Here is an 18,697-nt window from a genome sequence, read left to right as displayed (position 1 = left end):
CTCAGCTTTTTATGAACTAACAAAACAGGATCTCTTCCCCTTCCCATCCCATTTGGTCGCCCAAACCATCTGTACCTGTGCCAGCTGAACTTTTACTTTCCTTCTTGTGGACATAGTTCTCCTATATCAACTTTTGGGGATTAGCTTTTTTTTTTTTTCCCCCCAGTTTTAACAGCCACTTCCTTTGATTTGCTGATCATACTGAAAAGCAGACTCTGACACTGTTGTGTTAGTAATGTTGGAGAATACACGTACTGGGTTAGTATTTCATTCTTCCTTACAATAAACATTACAGAATTCTACAACATTCAAGAGAATAATTAAACTGTAATGTAATTAATTTAGATTTGGATCTAAGCCCTGAAACTTCCCTGTGAATGGTAGCTCCTAGTGGTTCATCAACTGTGTGGTGAAAAATCTTGTACCGGTTGTGTCCCAGATGCCAGTCAAATGAAGTATGCAGGAAGTATCTGTTGTTCCACCTGTGTCCAGTTGCAACTTGAAATTTGGCTGAGAGAAACAGTTACATTCAGAGAACAGAGACCGTCTCTCTACATGCATCTGAGCATTCCTAGAAGTCTTGGCTCTAGGAAACAAACATATCTCTTTTGTGAAATATCTTGGTGTTAGGCATGTAAACTTCTGTGGTTACTTTGGCTTGTTGTATTTATTAAGATATCACAGATGTATTTTACTTGCTGTGGTTTAAGAATGGTATTCCTCAATTGAGTGTTCCTATTGAAACATTCCAAACCACGTGTTGCTTGCTCGCTCCCCTCTCTTCTTTCCCACTCTGATGGCCTAGAGAGTAGAACTGGAGGCACAAAAGGCAAAGATCATGGGTTGAGATAAGAACAATTTACTGGAAACAGCAGTGAAAAGACAACGAACGGTAACAGCAACAATACTAATAAAAGAGTGTACGAGAAACGATTTGCACCCGAGTTCTCACCCCCGAAGATACCTGACCATTCCCTCTGCCGTGCTACCCGAGCTGGCAGGCAGCCCTTCCCCCTTTCCCAGAAAATGAGGTGAGGTGCTACAGAATAACCTCTGGGTCCTGGCCGTGCCCCCCTCCTGGCTACTGCAGAAATTAACCCTGCCCTGACCAGAACCAAGACACACACAATAACATTCTTTATATCATAACTTCCTTTTTGTATCAGTTTTATAACCTATGGAAATGGCAGCCAGGTAGCCCTCCTTGAGTGGCACACTTGTCTCAAATAAGGCAAGGCTTAATTTGACTTAAATAGAAAAACATACTTTTAGTATAAGCTTCTTTACCATACCCTGTATTTTATGCATGCGTTTCTGTATATAAAATTGGTGTCAGATGATTAGAGTGCAGATTTTGTAAAGTCTGTGTATGTGTATTTTTTTTTTGAGGGGCTTTCTCCCTTCTCTTTCCCAGGACAGAGAGAGCCATGATTAAAAAAAAAAAAAAAAAAAAAAAATTTTGCCCCATAACAAAGCTCCTTTTCTCAACAGGCAAGAAGAGTATGCCATGAGTGCATACTGTATTGGTGTATAAGGGTGTAAAGGGTGTGTCTGCCAGTGATGATGTGTATGGATCTGGCACCAACCAGACAGAAAATTAGTACCCCATCTCAAGTGTGGAAGAAGAGTTTAGTAGTAAGTGTGAATTGTAGCTTTGTAAAGCAGCTGTACCTCCTAAAGCCCAAGGAAACAATAGATAGTAACTAAGTCTGTGTGCTTATGAGGTGTTTTCAGATATTCCTGGGAATCAGTTTTATATTTTATCCTTGTGTAATGGATTGCCGTCCACAGCGGTTGCCATTCCATTTTTTGGAATGCCTGCCCTTGAATATGGTATATGGAGTCACAAAATGCCAATAAGACAGGCAGAACAAATGCAACTTAACGTCTCGCAACAATCGCAACAATCTATTCTAGATATTTTTTTTTACTGCCAAGCAGAAAGAACAGAAACATACTGACTAATTTTTACCAGAACAATAATCAGACATCCACCAGTAAACATGAGTGTAGGCCAGAGGAAAGCAAAGAGAAGGCCTTTTGAGGGATAAAGTCTGCTTAAAATGACATTGGTCTGTGTTCCTCCTGGGTCATAGTAACAAGGGAAAGTCTGGTATTTTTTGAAATTGCTTGCAATTGTTTCTATCCGTGCCTTAACTTCTTTAGAGTTCTCCAACTTGTCTGGGACGTATGAGCACTGAAATAAGAAATCAAGGTGATTCATTATAATAAATACTCTAAGACAAAGTTTGTAGTTAAGTCAGATTGAGTGAAAAAATCACATTCCTGCTGACAAACTCTTCTGCGGTTTGGCATCCCTGGAGGTTGTCTTGTTTTCATTATGTTCATTTGCCATGCCATGTCATGTTTCCATCAGTACGTCTATGCCCCCAGTCTCCAGATTTACAGACTGGAGTTATGTTGTTGGAAACCAATAACATACATGCTCAAAAAACCCCTGCAGTCTTTGAGACTGTCACTTCTTTATTACACTGCCAAGCTTCAGTTCCTAACAGAGCTTCTAGGCACTGCCACAGCAGGAAAGTGTTAGTAGTGCAGAAATTCACACTGGCTTGTCAGTGTGCAGGAGAATGAAGTTGTTTTACTGCACACCTCTGATTGTAACTAGTAGAAAAATACAGCAAGCATGGCTGTTGGAGGCTTCCTACTTATCCTTGTAAATTAGAACTATTTTGACCTGTAGTAATAATGCAGAGTTTTTTAGTCCTCAGTGGAAATAGTCTTTGAAGCAGTATTTTTTGTTTGTTTGTTTTTCATAACCTTTTTTTTCTGCAGTATTATTTTGGGTACATAATAATGCTTGAATGTACTAAACTGGAACCTGGCCAAAGCAAAAGCAGGGGTGGTTCCTTACCCAAAAATTTTACTTGCACTAATGCAAGTAGGTAGGACATCAACAAAGTGCCTCCCCTTGTAATGAACAAGACTCTTGTTTCCTTCTATTGTTGGTAATTTCTGCTTTGCTGCTTCATTGCATGTAGCTTTCCCTGAGACAGTCACTATAAAGATAGGCATTAGCTAGAAGAATTCTCTTCAGCTGAAGTGTTTTATGCTATTAGGTTTGCACTGTGTGAAGCTCTAATCTATATAAATTCTTTGCACTTGTAATCTGAGCACGTTTGTTCTGGATTCTGAAAGCACTTCAATCTTGGGCATCCAAGATCTGAATTTTCGTGTAAGAGAGTTGTTGAGGTGCAATAACACCTCTGAAATATTCGTGGGTTTGGAACTGGACTGAACCTGACCTTCCTTGGGATAGGGTACCTGAAGGACCACTTTTTGTTCTGGGGGAGCAAGCCTGAAAATACTGAGCACTCTGCTGATTACCAAGCAGAAACACTGGTGGGAATAAAGGGATAAGACCTTTTGTTTTCCTCTTCCCTAATCTTTCACAGACCTCTAATGCCAAATTAATATTACGCACTCACATTTCTGTTCCAACTGTGGGCGCACTCATCCTCTGGGGAAGAGATCCTTAAAATGATTAACCAAAGGACCCCTACCACAATACTCAGCATCTCTGTCTTACGCAGGTGCTTATGACAGTGCCACTGGCCTCTCCATGAGTCCGGGAAACTGCTGCAGACTAAAACAAAGACAAATGGGTTTTCTGTGTGATAATTGTCCAAAATCACTGATTTGTTTCTTCTGTCTAAACTGTGCATCATGTTGCCGTTTTCTCCTTCTTCATTCCCTGTTTCATAATATACACCTAAAATGCAAGTAAAATTGGGATTTGTGCTCTTACTTTGGATGGTTTTAAACTTGATGTCTCTTATGTGCTAATTCAACAAGGAACTGAGCAAGCTGCATCTTATAAACCATTTGCTACAATGGGTCTTCAACTGGGAGGCCTACATATTTGAAAATGTTCAGAAGTGTATATTCGTGTTGGGGTAATTCCTTAAGAAGTATTAACTTAATATTTAATGTAATGTTTAAAATAAAATCCAAAACTGTAATTTTTGGAATGCTTTAAAATTGCCTTGGTCTAAGCCCAGATGTTAATACGTAAAAGATGAGTAACTCCTGCTGTTACTGTGCTGCTTGGTTTAAAAACCATAAGCCCTTCTCCTCAAAAGCGTTTGATAGTAGCAGAGAATGAGCTTGCTATCTGTGTTGCAAGTACCTTAGGATTTCTTTCCAGTGTATCCTCAGTGTGGTAGAGCATAACCTCCTGTCCTGAGGCTGTCAGATTAACCCACACCTGTAGACACGGATAAGGAAAGATTTCCTCATCCTCTGAGCCTTCGCTGTTTGGGCAGAAAACTTTGTCCTTGATGTTGGCTTTGAGTACTTTGCACACAGTTTCTGTTGTCCAAACACTACAAAAACAAAACAAAAGTTATTTCTTTGAAGCTCATCCAAAGCATCTGTTGCGAGTTGCATGTGAAAATACATCTGTGTGTGGTGGCTTGGCTGGAGTTCATAGATGCTCCATCCTGCTGTGATGAAATGTGCCCACCCTGAACCTGTGACTACACCTGGAGGAGGGCTGCCATAGCGAGTAAGTTCAAGAAAGCATTTTTGTTGCTGTTGTTTTTTATGCATTCTGCGGTTTTCAGTTAGATTCTGATCTCCTCATCTGTAACCGGTTTCATTTTATTCAAGAGAGCAAAATTGCTATGGATTTTAAAGTTTGGTAGTAAATACTTGGAATGCAGTACACTTCATGTCTCAGAAATATTTTTACTGATTTCATTCAATAAGCCTCAGAACTCAGATCAGTACCCATGTTTTTTCCCGCTTTTCTTTTTCTTTATTGCATGGGCCTCTTGCATAAATAAGTAGCAGGATTTTTTGTGGAAAAAGTTAGTTTTAGCTTTTGCTTATCCATTTTTCTCAAGAGTTACTTTTCTAATATTGATAACACAGTAAACTTTTGCTCACAGTATTACACTTTGGTGGCAAAAAAAGTCAAGAAACAGTCTCACTCCAATTCTTATGAAACTAATCTTGTTACGTGTCTTTTGTCATGTGATCTGGAGGCAGGAAAAAAATGAAATATATGTGAATTACTCTGTTTTAAAGAGAATGGTTTTCAAATAGTTTTGAGATTGAAGGTGCTCTAGTAAGAAGAATGGAGTGGATGTCCTTGCTTTCTCTGTCATAATCTTGAAATATGAAAAAGTGAGCTGCACTCTTTGTCTTGTTACTTTGATATTTTGCAAATTGATTTTGTGTGTGTAGGCAGAACTTGCAAAATTAAATTAAAGTGTGGGTATTAGTAACTCCTTCAGCATTCATTATGTTCTGCAAACTGGATTGTTGAAGGTGGTAGTTTCTTAGGATGGTTAATTTGGAAGTAAAATACAGATTCTTGAGTGAACAATTTTACCATGACTTCCGCTACTCAAGTTACATTAAACACAACACTCTTCTGCACCTGAAAAAGCTTTTTTGAACTGTTCTTATTTATGCAAGGCTTGGCTTTTCACTGTCAAGCGTTGACAAGTGTGGTTGGCTTTTTGACTTGACAGTAAATGTTTCGATTCAATCTGGTTTGTTTAGCTCTGAGGAGAATAATTTCCTCTTTTTTTGTGCTTACTTGTAAGTGCCTGATGAATTCTTGGCACACTTTTTTTTTTCTCTTCTGTCTTAAATCCTTATGAGCTCTTTGAGAGCACTTTGTTTATTGTACAATGTACTTACATATGATTTATCACTGTTTTAATTATTGTATATGATGCTAACAGGAAAAAGAATAGCTTAGTTTCATAAACAAATGGCTCTTATTACCTCTTAGTGTAAAATGGCACAATGGTGATCCCAATAAAAAAGTACATCATCATGGAGCACGCAACCATTCCCAGTCCCAGGCAGAGGGCTCTCGTCTCGCCTCGCTTTTGTGCAGTCACCAGCTTCTTTCCCAGCATGATTCAGAGTTGCGAAACTTGAACAATCTCTTTTTGGTGTAAAATAAAATACAGAAAAGAGAGGTAAAACATGACAGTTATTGTAGTTGTGTAACAAGTTTCTGAAATATAATCAATGGAGGAACAGACCCATTTTTGCAAAAAGTAGAACTAAAAAAAAACGAACCAAACTTGCTGTGTTTTTTGTTATCATTAGACTTCTCTGTTACTTTTAAAATTTATCGTATAGTACTTTAAGAAGTGTGTGTGCATGTAAGGCTGCATGAAGGGAAAACCTTCCCAGAGTGAAATCCTTTTTGCATCATGCCTTTTATTTTGGAGTAGTTTGAAATGGGGTTGCCTTATTTCAAAAGAACTGAAATAACTAGAATTTTAGCATTTGAGATTTCTGACTTCTGCATGTTTGCTTGGCCTTGTCCATTCAGAGGTGCTCCAAACCTGATGTCGGGGGAGTGTTGGTGTAATGCTGGGGAGCTAACTCTTGGGCAGAGCTGTCTGAACCTGAGCTCAGAACTGACTGGCATTAGCCCCCCCACTCTCTTGACAAAGAGCATTTTAAATGATCTGCCATAAATCATCCATGATGTTTTGTTGAAGAGAATCTGAAAATTATTGCCAGGAGTCCATATGCCATTAAATCATTATGAGTGACGTATCGGTTTCTATAGAAATAGTCCAGAACTTTCACTGCAAGTTCAACTCATCACCAGTATCTGCTGCACTGACAGCTGTGATTGCAGGTTTGTGGGGTTTTGGTTTTTTATGAAAACATGGCATAAGCTATTGTTATGGCAAATGACAAGACTGGCAAGATTTGTGTGGGCTTTTTGGGGATAAGAGAGGAGAGCAGAGCAGAAGGAGAAAAGGAAAATGTTACATTCATGCAGAATCAGTTTTCAGTTCTGTTCTCCTGCACGAAGCAATGGTGCACAGCTTTAGGCAGTGCATTTTCAGGATTTTAGTTTCAGGTGCATGCAACTATTTAGTGTTTATCCTTACTGGCTGGCCTTCAGGATAGCATGGTTCCTGCCTAAATGCACCTGTGTTCAGACTTAAATTTATATACAGTGTAAGACAAGCACAAACCGAAGCTGGCAAATAGGCTCTTCAGGTTATCTGTGAGCAGATGGTCTCCAGCTGCTAAAGGCTGGGAAAGCCATGGTGTTACTGCAAGTAGGGGACCATGCTGAATTTGGTGAAAGATGAGATAGCCCTCGAAGCTATGACCATCGGCTTTTAAAGGAACCAATGGAAATGTATTCTGAATGTTCCTTTCTTTCCTGCTACTTCTGCTTTTCACTGGTAAAAGCACCTCACTTTGACTGTTTAATGGTCAAAGGAAAAAGGTATTTGAAAATTAACACGCTGATGTTTTTAGACTGCTATAACACCCGAGTGTTAGTTCTAGTAGCAATAAAAATATAGATGTCTGTGGACAGTAAAACAGCTTTGGTCATTTAGCATAACTTGGGGTTAGTTGCAGATTTCAAGTATATATTTTGAAGTTGGTAGTACATTGTATCATCAAATGGTAAAGCTGTTTTTAGCTGTCCCTAGAAACTAAAAGTTATTTTTAGAATACTGAATTTTGTCCACTTCCATATTTAATTTCACTTTAAATAAAACATCCACATCCACTGTGAATTTTGCGTACAGCATTTTGAGAGAAATTGTTTTTCTGATGATCACGTATAATTCACTGGCATTGTTAGAAGCATCTCAATTTGAAAATTGCCATAGATGAACTTCCCCTGTTTACTGCCATTTGAGTTTAATACAGAATGTGATCTAATGCCCTTAAGTAAGGCGGTATTGTGTTTTGCTTGGTCAGTGGGGCTATAGGTAGACCATGTGGTATCAAATGCTCCCAGTACAATTGTGCTGCACCGGCATACTCACATATAACTATGTGGAGAGGAGTGTGCGACAGGGAAACTTGCGCGGTGTCCGTGACTGTTCCTTGGAACCTTCTGTCGTTTCTTTTAGTTTGGAAAATGGGAAATAACACTTTAAAAACCTAAAGAATTCTAAAATAGTTAGAATATTGGAACACTGTGCAACACACTACCTTAATACCAATGGTTATTAAGCTGGCTCTCGTTTACCTATTGTGCTGCTTGGTCAGAGGGGAAAGTGGAATAAAGGAACATTATCGGCCCTGGAGCACAGGGGCTGTGAGACCATATGGTACTGGAGTAGCAGGTCCTTATAGCACAATGGGGAGATAATGATAGATGTCTGAAAACCTGTGTTATTAGCAAGAAATTCTTACGTACAGTAACAATGATTAATCTTTCATTTTCTATGAGAAATTGAAAAAATGAAAGACTGGTACTGCTATTGTGTCTTGTGGAAAACTTCTAGTGGCCTAGAGCTGTTAACATATTGAATTTTGATGAACCATAATATTTACAGAGCTGTCCCATTTACACTGAGAAGCAGTGGGGTAATCAACAAGAACTGTGGGACTATTAACTGAAGAATTAATGAGAAATCTAATTGCTCCAAAAGTCTGCTTCAATGCCAGCCACACATGCAGCAGAAATACCACAAAACTCATCCTTCAAATAATCTAAAACTAGCAGACCATCTCCTTAAGACACAAAAGGAACTTGTATGTGTAAATTGGAAATTTTTCTCAGGTGTCCCAGAGGTTAAATGCAGTGTTGTTCCCCATCCTGACACCAGACAGACTGCCTGACCCTGGTTCTCTGCAAGAGCTGCTAAGTGATGCTGTTTGTCTTTGTTCCCCCAGTTCAGACAACTGCTCCACCCCAAAGAGAATAAGGACGTATAAATTATGCAGAGAATGTTAACAAGAAAGGTTAATCTAAAAATATCACCCTGAGCGCTTCTATAGACATAAAAAATAACCAGCTATGTCTTCAGGCAGAGTAAAACAGGGGTGCTTACATAATTGTTGTGTTGCCGTAGCAAATTAGCTGTAAATGTGGTCCCTAAAACTGAAGTACACATTTTCTGGTGCATTTTTTTCTGCTTTCAAATGTAGAAGACCAGAAAAATCTGTAACACTATTTCATGCATGTGCAGAAGAATTTAAGAGGAAACACAGGACTGCAAAGGAAACCGATGAGCATTTTTTTTTTTCCTTTCTAACATAAACGTTCCTATGTACTTCTGCTGAAAATCCTTAATTTTCTGGCTCTCAAGACAAAGCAAAGTTGCATACATATAGAAAAACATATTTACTTGGAATTTCTTCATTGTTTTAAAGGTTAATTTTTTCAGATTAAAAGAATCTTCTGTCTCCTTGCTCTATGTATATTAGAAAGAGTGTTGAAATAGCTGATTTATTGTTTCCTCTGAAAAAATCGTTAAATCTTTTGAAATTAAGCACTGCAGAAGACTTGATTGGCTCAGGAAGTCTGAGCAAAATTGAATTGGAAGATGTTGAAGTGTACAAAGCCAGTCTTAGTCCAGCCTTCAAGAGAAAATTTAAATGTATTTTTGTACTGCAGATTTTGTGTGGTGGTTCTGTACTTATTAGGAATGTATAAGCTGCAAATGTTTTCATAATGTTCCCTCTGCCTAATCTTCTTCAATCCAGTTAAATTATACAGTACATTAGCTGTGCAATTTCAGTGTAAAATAATTGCATTCATAGCTGCTAGTGTTAATCTTAGGAATGCCATCCACTCAGGTTTGGAATAGTCCCGTTTTGATCAGAGAGCTATTTGACACTTGGCAGGAAGTCTTTACCTCCTCCTACTCTCCCATCTTTTGAGGAGTTTCCAGTGGTGCGACCTCTGTGAGTTCAGATGGGACCTCTCTCTTCAGACTACTCTTAATTTGGGTAAGGTATGACTAGCACTGATGAATTTATCTCACTTGCAGAAGAAAGGCTGCTAAATTCCTCTCTTGAGTTTAAGTTGGGAATAAATATTAACAGTGAGGTAGTGTGGTTTTTTGGTTTGCTTTTTCTTTGAGCTGATTTATCCCACACTATATGGTGAATCTCCACTGAACATTTATGTATTGCTTTCAGACGAACATTATGTTCTAATACAGCATCATACCAAGATGAGTGATGCAAGTCATCCACATCTCTAAAGTGATGAGGACTTTTTAAACAGGCCTGTCTCTGCCCTTTGGTCTCTACCGCTTCTACATGCACAATAGCCATTTGTTTTCTCCTGTGAAATGCAAACTTAAGTCACCTTGTTTTATTCTCAAAACACCTTGTATAAACAAAATTAAAATTACCATCTTTGCTGGATTTTGTAAGAGGAGTATAGTGTTTGGTGACAGTTTATTGGCCAAATGCTTTTTGTGAGAAGCAGTAGGCAAAAGTTTTAGATTTGTAAATATGAGTTCTGTACTGGTTACGTTACTGGAACAGAGCCCATATTTACATACTTACTACTGTCTCTGGGTAGAGTTAGCTGGATCATTTGCACTTCCTCTGTGTCAACCCATGGAAAGGATTCTTCCTTTCTGTTTCAATCCTATGCTCATCATTTTCTCGTCTGCTGCCCCTCCACTTACAACAGACTGTAGTCAAAACTACATTTGTGTTAGCACTTTCTTTCCCTTTCCCCACCCTCCATTTCATCCTCTAGCAGTTACAGGCATTTCTTGCTGGTACTGGGGGAGTACTGCAGCCGGGAAGCACCAGTTTCTTTCATTACTTAATAAGCTTTCTGTGCATCTGGGACCACAAATTCTGTATGTTACAGAATAAGGTGATGCTGAGCCCCAATGGAAAAGTGCACATAAAAGCTTCTCATGTAGTTGTCTTGGAAACCCAAAACAGCAGTATTTTGACTGTGTAACATGATACAGCTATGTTTATTTTATGAAATGTGCTGTAGCATTTTGCTTTATTACTGAACTGTTTACCTGATGTGCCACTAGAGTGAAATAAAGATGTTAGGTTGTTTTTTTTTTGTTGTTTAAAAGCGTATGCAGTTGTTTAAGACTAATTCTGTTAGTTTTTAAACATGGTGGATTTTAAAAAAAGAAAACATGGGGGAAAAAAAGGCAGAAGTTACTTGATCGGTTCAGCTGTTCTGAAATCTTTCTGTAGTACTTTATCCTTTGATTCTATGCTATAGAGGGCTGCACAGAAGGAATCAGTTTAAGGACAGATTTCTGGGGAGCCTTCAAGAGTTCTTGTGCCTGGGTCCTCTCTAACTTAGGGGTAGGTAAGCACAACCTCTAAAATAATGCTGAACACCCAAAGCCATGAAACTTCTAAGAGTAAAGGTGTATTCACCATTAAAATGAATAAGAACGATGGTCTTATATGAGCTCCAGACTCTGATTTGTGAAAATATTATTCCTACCTTTGCTAACAGTTTTGAAGAATGATCAGATTGCATCCAGTTACAAAAGAGAGAACAACTCAGTCTGCATGCTACAGAAAAGTTATCTGCACTGTCCTCCATAGTGCTGCAGATACAGAAAGCCTTTTGCTTCCCAAAACACTGTACTTTTAAAAACACAAAGCTATCACATGCTCCCAAGGAAAAACAGTTGTTGAGAAATATACTCACAGTTTTTGATGAAATGCTGCTTTCTCTGGTGAAAAAAAAATCTTTTACGTGACAGACTTGGGATAGTAGTGGAGCTCAGAGCTGAAAGAGATTTTTATAATTTTTTTTTTCCTGTACTTCTCTGGGTTTGCTTTTCTGGGGCTGAACTCCTAACTTAGTTCCCCTATTACAAAGCCTTTTGTAACCATAAATGGTAAGGTATGAAAGAGCAGTGTCCTTCTGGAAATTAATTGCTGGAAACCAGGAAGCCACAATACTAAGACTCAGCTTTCTCATACACTTGAGCCCCTTTACGACACATTCCAGTGGATTTGTGTTAAACTATGGCCCTATTCCATTTGTACAACATCTTTAGTTTAGAAATTTGGGTGAGATTTAAGGAATTGAACTGTATTGATGACCAGTGGTATTGATTCTTAATTCTTAATAACCTGAGCCATTACCAGCTGTGTGGGAATGCTTTATTGCAACTGCTTTCAGTGAGTTTGGATGCAACAGGTGCTAAAATTCTGACTGTACATCAGAGCCCTATGGATAAGAACATCCATCATGCCATAGGTACATTGGTGTCCAGCATGTTCCTCTAGCCAAAAAGCCAGGCCTATTTCTGGGACATATAAACAGATAAATCCTAGCACATAGCTTCAGAAAAGAGCTAAAATAATGGTTTTATTCCTTTTTCTTTTTCTTTTTCTTTTTTTTTTTGAGAGAGGAAAACTCTATTATTGGGAGACTAAAGGAATTTAAATGGATTCATCCAGTACAATCATTAGGAGAGAACTGTAAACAAGGGTATGATATTTGCCCCTCCCTCCCCGCTTTAGGTATCTCAGAATTAGCTGTTTCAGTTTCAGCTGTTCTTCTAAATTTGCTTTTAGTAAAAGATTTGAAGTTGACATGCTCAGAATGTTCATGCTGTCTGAAGATAACTGATTAAGCTTCTTCAGTAGGATCCTTTTGTATTATTACAGATCCAGAAGAGAGCATCCTGGATTTAGGTAACTGTCTGGTAGACATTTACAGCTAAGTAAGAGGAAGTCTGCTACTATAATCTAGACTGGAAAGACTTATGATCACAGTAATTTTATGATATTTGAGAAGGGATGTAGAGAAATTTAAAAAATAACATTTGAAGTTTGGAAAAAAGAGCCTTATGAACAAAAGTTATTTTTGGATAAAACAGGATCTGGTTGAGTGGTTTTTATCATTTTTGATGCTTAGTAATCAAGACTAGGCATTTCAAAGAGGCAGGCTCTGCTGGCTCAAGGAATAGTCAGGCTTTTAATGAGAAATTCATTGTAAGTGATTTTTGGATTCTCTGATTCAGGATTCAAGGTAGAATACAAGGTAAGCTGTGCTAAATGAAATTAATGAATGTTCAAATTGAAGATTTGTCTTCTGTCTCCTCTCCCTGCCACTTGGCCTAAATCCCAATGGCTAATACGCAGACACCAATTTCTACCTGCACACTAAAGAGTTCTGCTGCAAAACTAACACAAAGCTTGTGGATTCCAGAGCCAAAATATAGATTAAATATTTTGAAGTTTCCACAGTGTACTGAAGAAGATGCTAGTAGAGTGCTTTGGCTCAGTTTGAGGTGTGCTGGTGGTTTATTTGAATAGACAGAAGCTATGCTCCAAGTCTGGTGCTACATATTTCCTTTTGCTTGTATTGTTTCCTCTCACATACACAGCTGATGCACAAGTCTAGGTGGCCGCTGACTCTTGGAGAGCTAACCCAATAATATAACGTGGGTGTGCTAAAGGGAGGTGCTATAATGATATCCACTTCCCACCTTGGGATATTTCAGTGTGCTACTGATCTGTACCAAGTGACATGTATGCATGGGAGCTTTATCAAAGGTAAGCCAGATGCTGTATTATACACTGCAATTCTGTACATCACAGTCTAAAATAGCCTTTGTCTTCTGAAAATCACATGGAATATTTTCCTTTTTGCAGCTTGAGTATTAGGAGGAGAAAGTGAACAATGTGATGGTTGAAATCACCATGCACTTTTGCCCTTGTGCTCCTTTCCTTGCCTGCGCCTCCTTGTAGCTTTGCTCCTGGCTCTCATGGGAACATTAATTTCGTATTTACTGGTAAGCTACGTAACTGGTGCTGCACAGTTCCTCTTTACACTGACTCAGAGAGGGAGTGTGGAGTCGCTGCTGGAAAGGCCAAATACCTGAGAGTGTTCTGTGAGTGTGGGCGGCAGCACAGATCAAAGCTGCTTAGGGCAACCTGGAGCTAGAGGCAGTAGCCCCTGTCAGTCTATGATCCTTTTGTGAATACTAGTTTTAGCCAAGGAAAGAAGAATTTCAGAGACCTTTGCTGGCTTTGCTTGAGGTCCTGTTTTAGCATTCTATCCCTGACTCTTAACTGGGGGAAGAAAAAGGGAAGACACAATGTCAGAACAGGCATTTCAAACTTCAAATACTCTATTTTGAATCTGCATAAATTTATTTACAATGTGTTGTTTCCCACTTATTTTATTTCAAGGTAATAAACCCTTTGGCTAAGGCCCAAATAGATTTCATTTGAGCAATAGTTTCCCATAATTCTTTTAAAAAAGATAAATGCTTCAGCTTGAAAAACCTTGCCGTATCTGTAAATTAGTGAAGTAGTTGCACTTAAAATTATCAGCCTCCAGAACTGCAAGTAGCTAGCTGACAAATTAAAGAGAATTAAGGTATATTTCTGGGGAATAATTTTCCCTTAGAGTGATAATGGAAGAAAAATCATGTGAGAGAAGGTATGTGGCTCTGAAAGAGACATTGTGTAAACGTCAGCACACAAGGATTGTAGCTTTTGCTTTGTAAATAAAAGTATGAGGAGGCTGTAAACATTACAGCAATGGCAGGGAACAAGAGTTTCTAGTGTTTACTTGCTGTACTGCTCTGCAATGAGCACTTGCTGTTGTCCTTTGGGCACCATCTGTATTGCAGAATGCTTTGTTCCAGCCCCTTCTGCTCCTCGTGGCCGGCCGTTGCAGGAAGGTGTTCGTTCAGGGTGCTTAACCCTCCCAGGGAATCTGCCTGACTTTGATGGGATGCTGAAACTTCAAGGGAGTCTGGTTTGACCCCACATACTACTGAACAGTTTGTTCTTGTGATATCACATGAATTAAATTTATTCAGTGTTTGCAGGTGACCTGTTCCACATTAGATTGCCCTGTGTAACAGGGGGTTCTTGCTGGAAATCTGAGTCAGATTATATAAATAATGTCTGTAGTCAAACAGAAGTTATGTGAACTTGCAAACTCTGAGCTCCTTTTTGACTCTAATGTAAAGAGCAGTTCAGGTGTTAGAAGTGGGGAAAGATAAAAAAAAATAAAGCACTATCTTTTAGTTGCTCAGAACTGCTTATTCAGTTCTTTTAAGCTGATCATCCATAAGGGTTGTTTTCACATTAGGGCATAAGAAAAACTCACTGGCTATGAGATAAAGCCAATTTAATAAGTACTGTCATTTTATTTCCAGGACTCTCTAATGCTTATAAAGAATCAGTAAGCCGTGAAATGAGCACAGTTGTTTGGATCTTTAGAGAGCCCTGCAAAGTTATTAGCTCCCCCTTCCTAATTGAAACATAATCATAGTGTAGTACATTGTCATATTTAATGGGCTTCATAAAAAGAAGCTGTGGCTCTTGAACAAGGAACAGTCACATACTGAAAATTATATGAGTCAGGAGCACAAGACACTAGATGTTGGCAGGCCTACATCAAGCACAGGCAAACTTTAAGACTGGCTGCTTCCTTTTAAGTAGCTACATTAACAAAAAGTTTGCTGGATTTGCTGTTAACTCACCAATTTCATGAGGGTTGAGAGTGTCCTCGGAACATTTTTACACAGATACTTTACCATGAATTTTGAATGGTTTGTTTAGCTTCCAACTTCACAGTGTGGTGGCTGCGCAGTTCTGATGACTCCCTGAGTGGAAGGTAGCTGTTCTGTGATGAGCCTCCCCTATGCATGTCATACCTGCAGTAAAGCATAATGCTATTATTCCCCTTCAAAGTTACTGAGAACTCTCTAACTACTGTGTCTTGAAACTGAAGTTAGAGAGGGTTATTAACTGTTTGCTGCATCGAACCGTCTGTGGGCACACACTGCTTTCAGAGAAAAGGGGCACGGTTTTCAGTCAGCGAGTAAGTGTGTTTGCTCTTTCTCAGTCTGGATCTTGTATGTGTAATCAGTTCTTAATAATGTTATTCCAGCTAGAGGAGCCCTCAATATTAAAAAAAAACCAACCAAACAAAAAGCCACCACAAAAAAACCCAACCCACAAAACCCATAAAACCAAACAAACTCACAACACAAAGTGAACTTAGAATTGTAGCTTTAGAATTATTATGCAACATTATTGTTTATCCTTGCTTTATTAGATGAGCACAAGGCGATAACTGCCTTTGCCTAGCAAGGGAGAGGTGATCAGTTGACAGGTTTTGGAGAGTTTCTGCCCTTTGCTCTGCCCAGTTTGTAGTCAGAAGTACATGGGAGACATGGGAGTTGCTCCAAGACCATGTCCTCTTCCACCTTGCTTCTTTTATCTGCCACTGTGACTTGTGCTATCTTACTGTTATATGCTGAGCTGTATCGACAGTAGCAGGCAAACCTGAATAACAAATTTTCAGCACAGTCAGAAATGGAGGTTGTCTTATTTTGTCTGAGGGTATGTCTCAGTCGTGTAATACATATCGTGTTACACTTGATGCTTATGAGAAATTTCCTGAACTTGTGATTTTTCTACAGGGACTCTGATACAATTAAGTATGAAACAGAGCACAAAGGTACCCCGTGCTCACGCTGGGAGACATATGCATTGCCAGATAACGAGGGCACTTGTTTACCCAGGATAGGATGGAGGGATGACTCTGGCAGTGATGTTGTTAATGGTCTCAGCTGTCATCTGGGAAGTTGATTTCTGCAGTGAAATAGGTAAATTTGACTGTCTGAACTCTGTTCAGTGTTTGTACTGTGTCTGAAAGAAGAGCTTTCGCCTCTTCATCTATAGAATGGAAACAGTATTTTCTTTCTTACTATCTTCAGGCAAAATACATTCATGAAATGTAATTTTGTAATGGAAAGCACTTGATATATTAGCTGAGTATAACTTTGTATGTAGTCTGGTCAATAAAAGGAAATTTTTTTCCCCTTGATTGGATAGTTTGCCAAGCTGACAAAATGCAGGTGGAGTAGAGGAGAAATCTAAAGAAGCTTTCACAAAATAGGATATTTAGACATGACAGTCTGTGACGTTAAGCCTTAGGGGAATTTTATTTTTGAACAAGTAAGTAGAATTGCATAGTACTCTATAGCAGAATAGATCAGAGACCTGTTGTTGTGAATTTTTAATTTTTTGAAATTAGCAAGAGCTCCTGTATTTCTGTCGAATAAACCCCAGGTCGCAATGTGGGTATGTGCAGGTTTTATACATGTCAGCTCAACTGCATATGCAACTTGCAGGTGAGTATCTCAAATTAAGCAATTCCAGCATGTTCTGTATGATGCAATTTACTGCCTCAGTTCTGTTCAGTCTGGTTATGGCAAGATATAGAAATGATAAAACTTTTTTCTTTACTGCCTTCAGGAAAAATCTAGATGGTTTTGGGAGTCTCGGTATTGATAACTTGACTACGAGGCATACACCATATATATTATTTTGTTGTTGCTTATCAAATAATGATAAGAATAATATAGCACAATAATATAATATATCATAATAATGATAATGGAAAGTTGGGGCAGTTGGTATGGTTCATGTGAACTGGCTGTTGAAATTCCACAGCTGCTTGCTTTGATCCCCGATGCCATTGATCCCTTTGCTGGAAACTCTGCTACCTGATGTGCAGCTGTTGTTACCATGAGCAAGGTGCTTCCTACCTCTTTGTCCACGCTCATGCCATGGGCACCTTTTACTGCTTCCACACCTTTACTGTTCTCCTGTATTAGGAAAGGGAGATTGAGAGGGTGTGGCAGGTGAGAGTGAGAGCTTCATGTCATCGAAACTGCGGGAAAAACAAAAACTCTCCAGCAACATTTTTTAGTGTTACAGAATTAAGGCATTACTTTATTCTGGCCAGGATGTCGTTCTGGCCAGGATGGGCAACAGAAATAATTTCATCCACACATTGCCTGGGTTGTGCAGAGAAAATCCTTCCATCACAGATGGATTTTTCACTTCACTAGATTTTTCACATACTTATACAGACAAAACCAGATCAATTAATTGGTTCAATGTTCTTCGGTCCCAAGTTACACAGTTCTCAGTATTTGGTTTCCTATTGGTTATTGATCCCTTCATCTTCGTTGTTAATCAGATCCTCATTCTTCATTCTCTTACAATCTTTTCCCAGACAAGGTGTCTCTGACACACCAGGAAGGACTTTCGGGCATTGAAGTTCCTTAATGATCGCTTATCTCTTGTGCATCCCCTGGCAGCTCCCAGTCCATTGACATGTTAAGCTCATCAGACCTTGCCCAGGGAACAGAGTTTTTTGAAAAGAAGCTTCCATTCCGTTCCCCCTGGGGGAAGACGAACAAAAGCCCTGACTAAAGTTGGTGAAAAAATTTTGGTTCTATCATTTCCAACATTCAGACAAAGTTTATTAGAGAAACCCCGCTGTTGAGCCATGAGGTGCAGAAAGGACTTTCTTGCTTTCAAAACACCTTTTTAGAGAGGAGTCTAGGTGCGGCTGAATTCAATCTTAGCCTCAGACTGTCAATGGTTTAAATAACTTTGTTTTGCAGTATTAAAGATAGCAAATCAGATACATTTATATCAAATGAATTATTTATTATGACAAATGATTAGACAAAAGATCTTCATCAGAATTATTTACTACCTAGTTTAAAATCTAAAACTACTTGCTGTATATAGTGTACTGCACTATATTAAAACAATTATGTGTGGTTTATGCATGGAAAGGCGAAGAAATAAGACGTCCTTTCATTTCCCTGGGTTTGGGTTGCAGAAAATGGAGTGTTAAGTTTCCCCCACGCTGCTGGGGATAGCCTATATCACTGCTCTCCACAGGCAGGTCTAGTTTGATGCCACTTGCTGTGGTGGCAAAGAAAGAACAGACTGGACACCAGACACCAAGAAACATTGATGCCCATTTGCTGTTTTTGCAGACCTAGTATTTTGTGGGACCTTTTTGGTTTACTAACCCACACCAGCAGTCTGAAGCATTCTTTTCAGCTACTTCACTGCTTGTTTCTCATACTGTAGAGTTCAACAGTTCGGGAATTAGCATTTGTGTCTGTAACAGTAGTCCATTGAT

The 18,697-nt window shown here is 38.9% G+C and overlaps 2 protein-coding genes across 5 annotated transcripts in view; one reads left to right on the top strand and one right to left on the bottom strand.

The window, feature by feature from the left end:
• Positions 1-18,697, top strand: part of KCNIP1 (potassium voltage-gated channel interacting protein 1) — a 288,984-nt gene that overhangs the window by 4,596 nt on the left and 265,691 nt on the right. The window lies entirely within an intron of this gene.
• Positions 649-11,594, bottom strand: KCNMB1 (potassium calcium-activated channel subfamily M regulatory beta subunit 1). Of its 3 annotated transcripts, none has more exons than XM_039559512.1 (5): positions 11,414-11,594; positions 7,797-7,876; positions 5,761-5,926; positions 4,151-4,346; positions 649-814 (listed from the first exon to the last, which is right to left on the bottom strand). In XM_039559512.1, the coding sequence occupies exons 3-5, from the start codon at positions 5,895-5,897 to the stop codon at positions 722-724; spliced, it is 426 nt and encodes a 141-aa protein (XP_039415446.1). In that variant the 5' UTR covers positions 5,898-5,926; positions 7,797-7,876; positions 11,414-11,594; the 3' UTR covers positions 649-721. The 3 variants fall into 3 exon arrangements, with proteins under 3 accessions (XP_039415446.1, XP_010408436.1, XP_010408435.1); XM_010410134.4 differs by lacking the exon at positions 649-814 and adding an exon at positions 840-2,197 and having other exon boundaries at positions 11,414-11,589; XM_010410133.4 differs by lacking the exons at positions 649-814; positions 7,797-7,876 and adding an exon at positions 840-2,197 and having other exon boundaries at positions 11,414-11,589.

This window comes from Corvus cornix, chromosome 13 (genome assembly GCF_000738735.6).
Source record: "Corvus cornix cornix isolate S_Up_H32 chromosome 13, ASM73873v5, whole genome shotgun sequence".
Taxonomy (NCBI): Eukaryota; Metazoa; Chordata; class Aves; order Passeriformes; family Corvidae; genus Corvus; species Corvus cornix.
The sequence above is the reverse complement of the archived record's forward strand: the minus strand, read 5'-3'. Positions and strand labels throughout refer to the sequence as shown.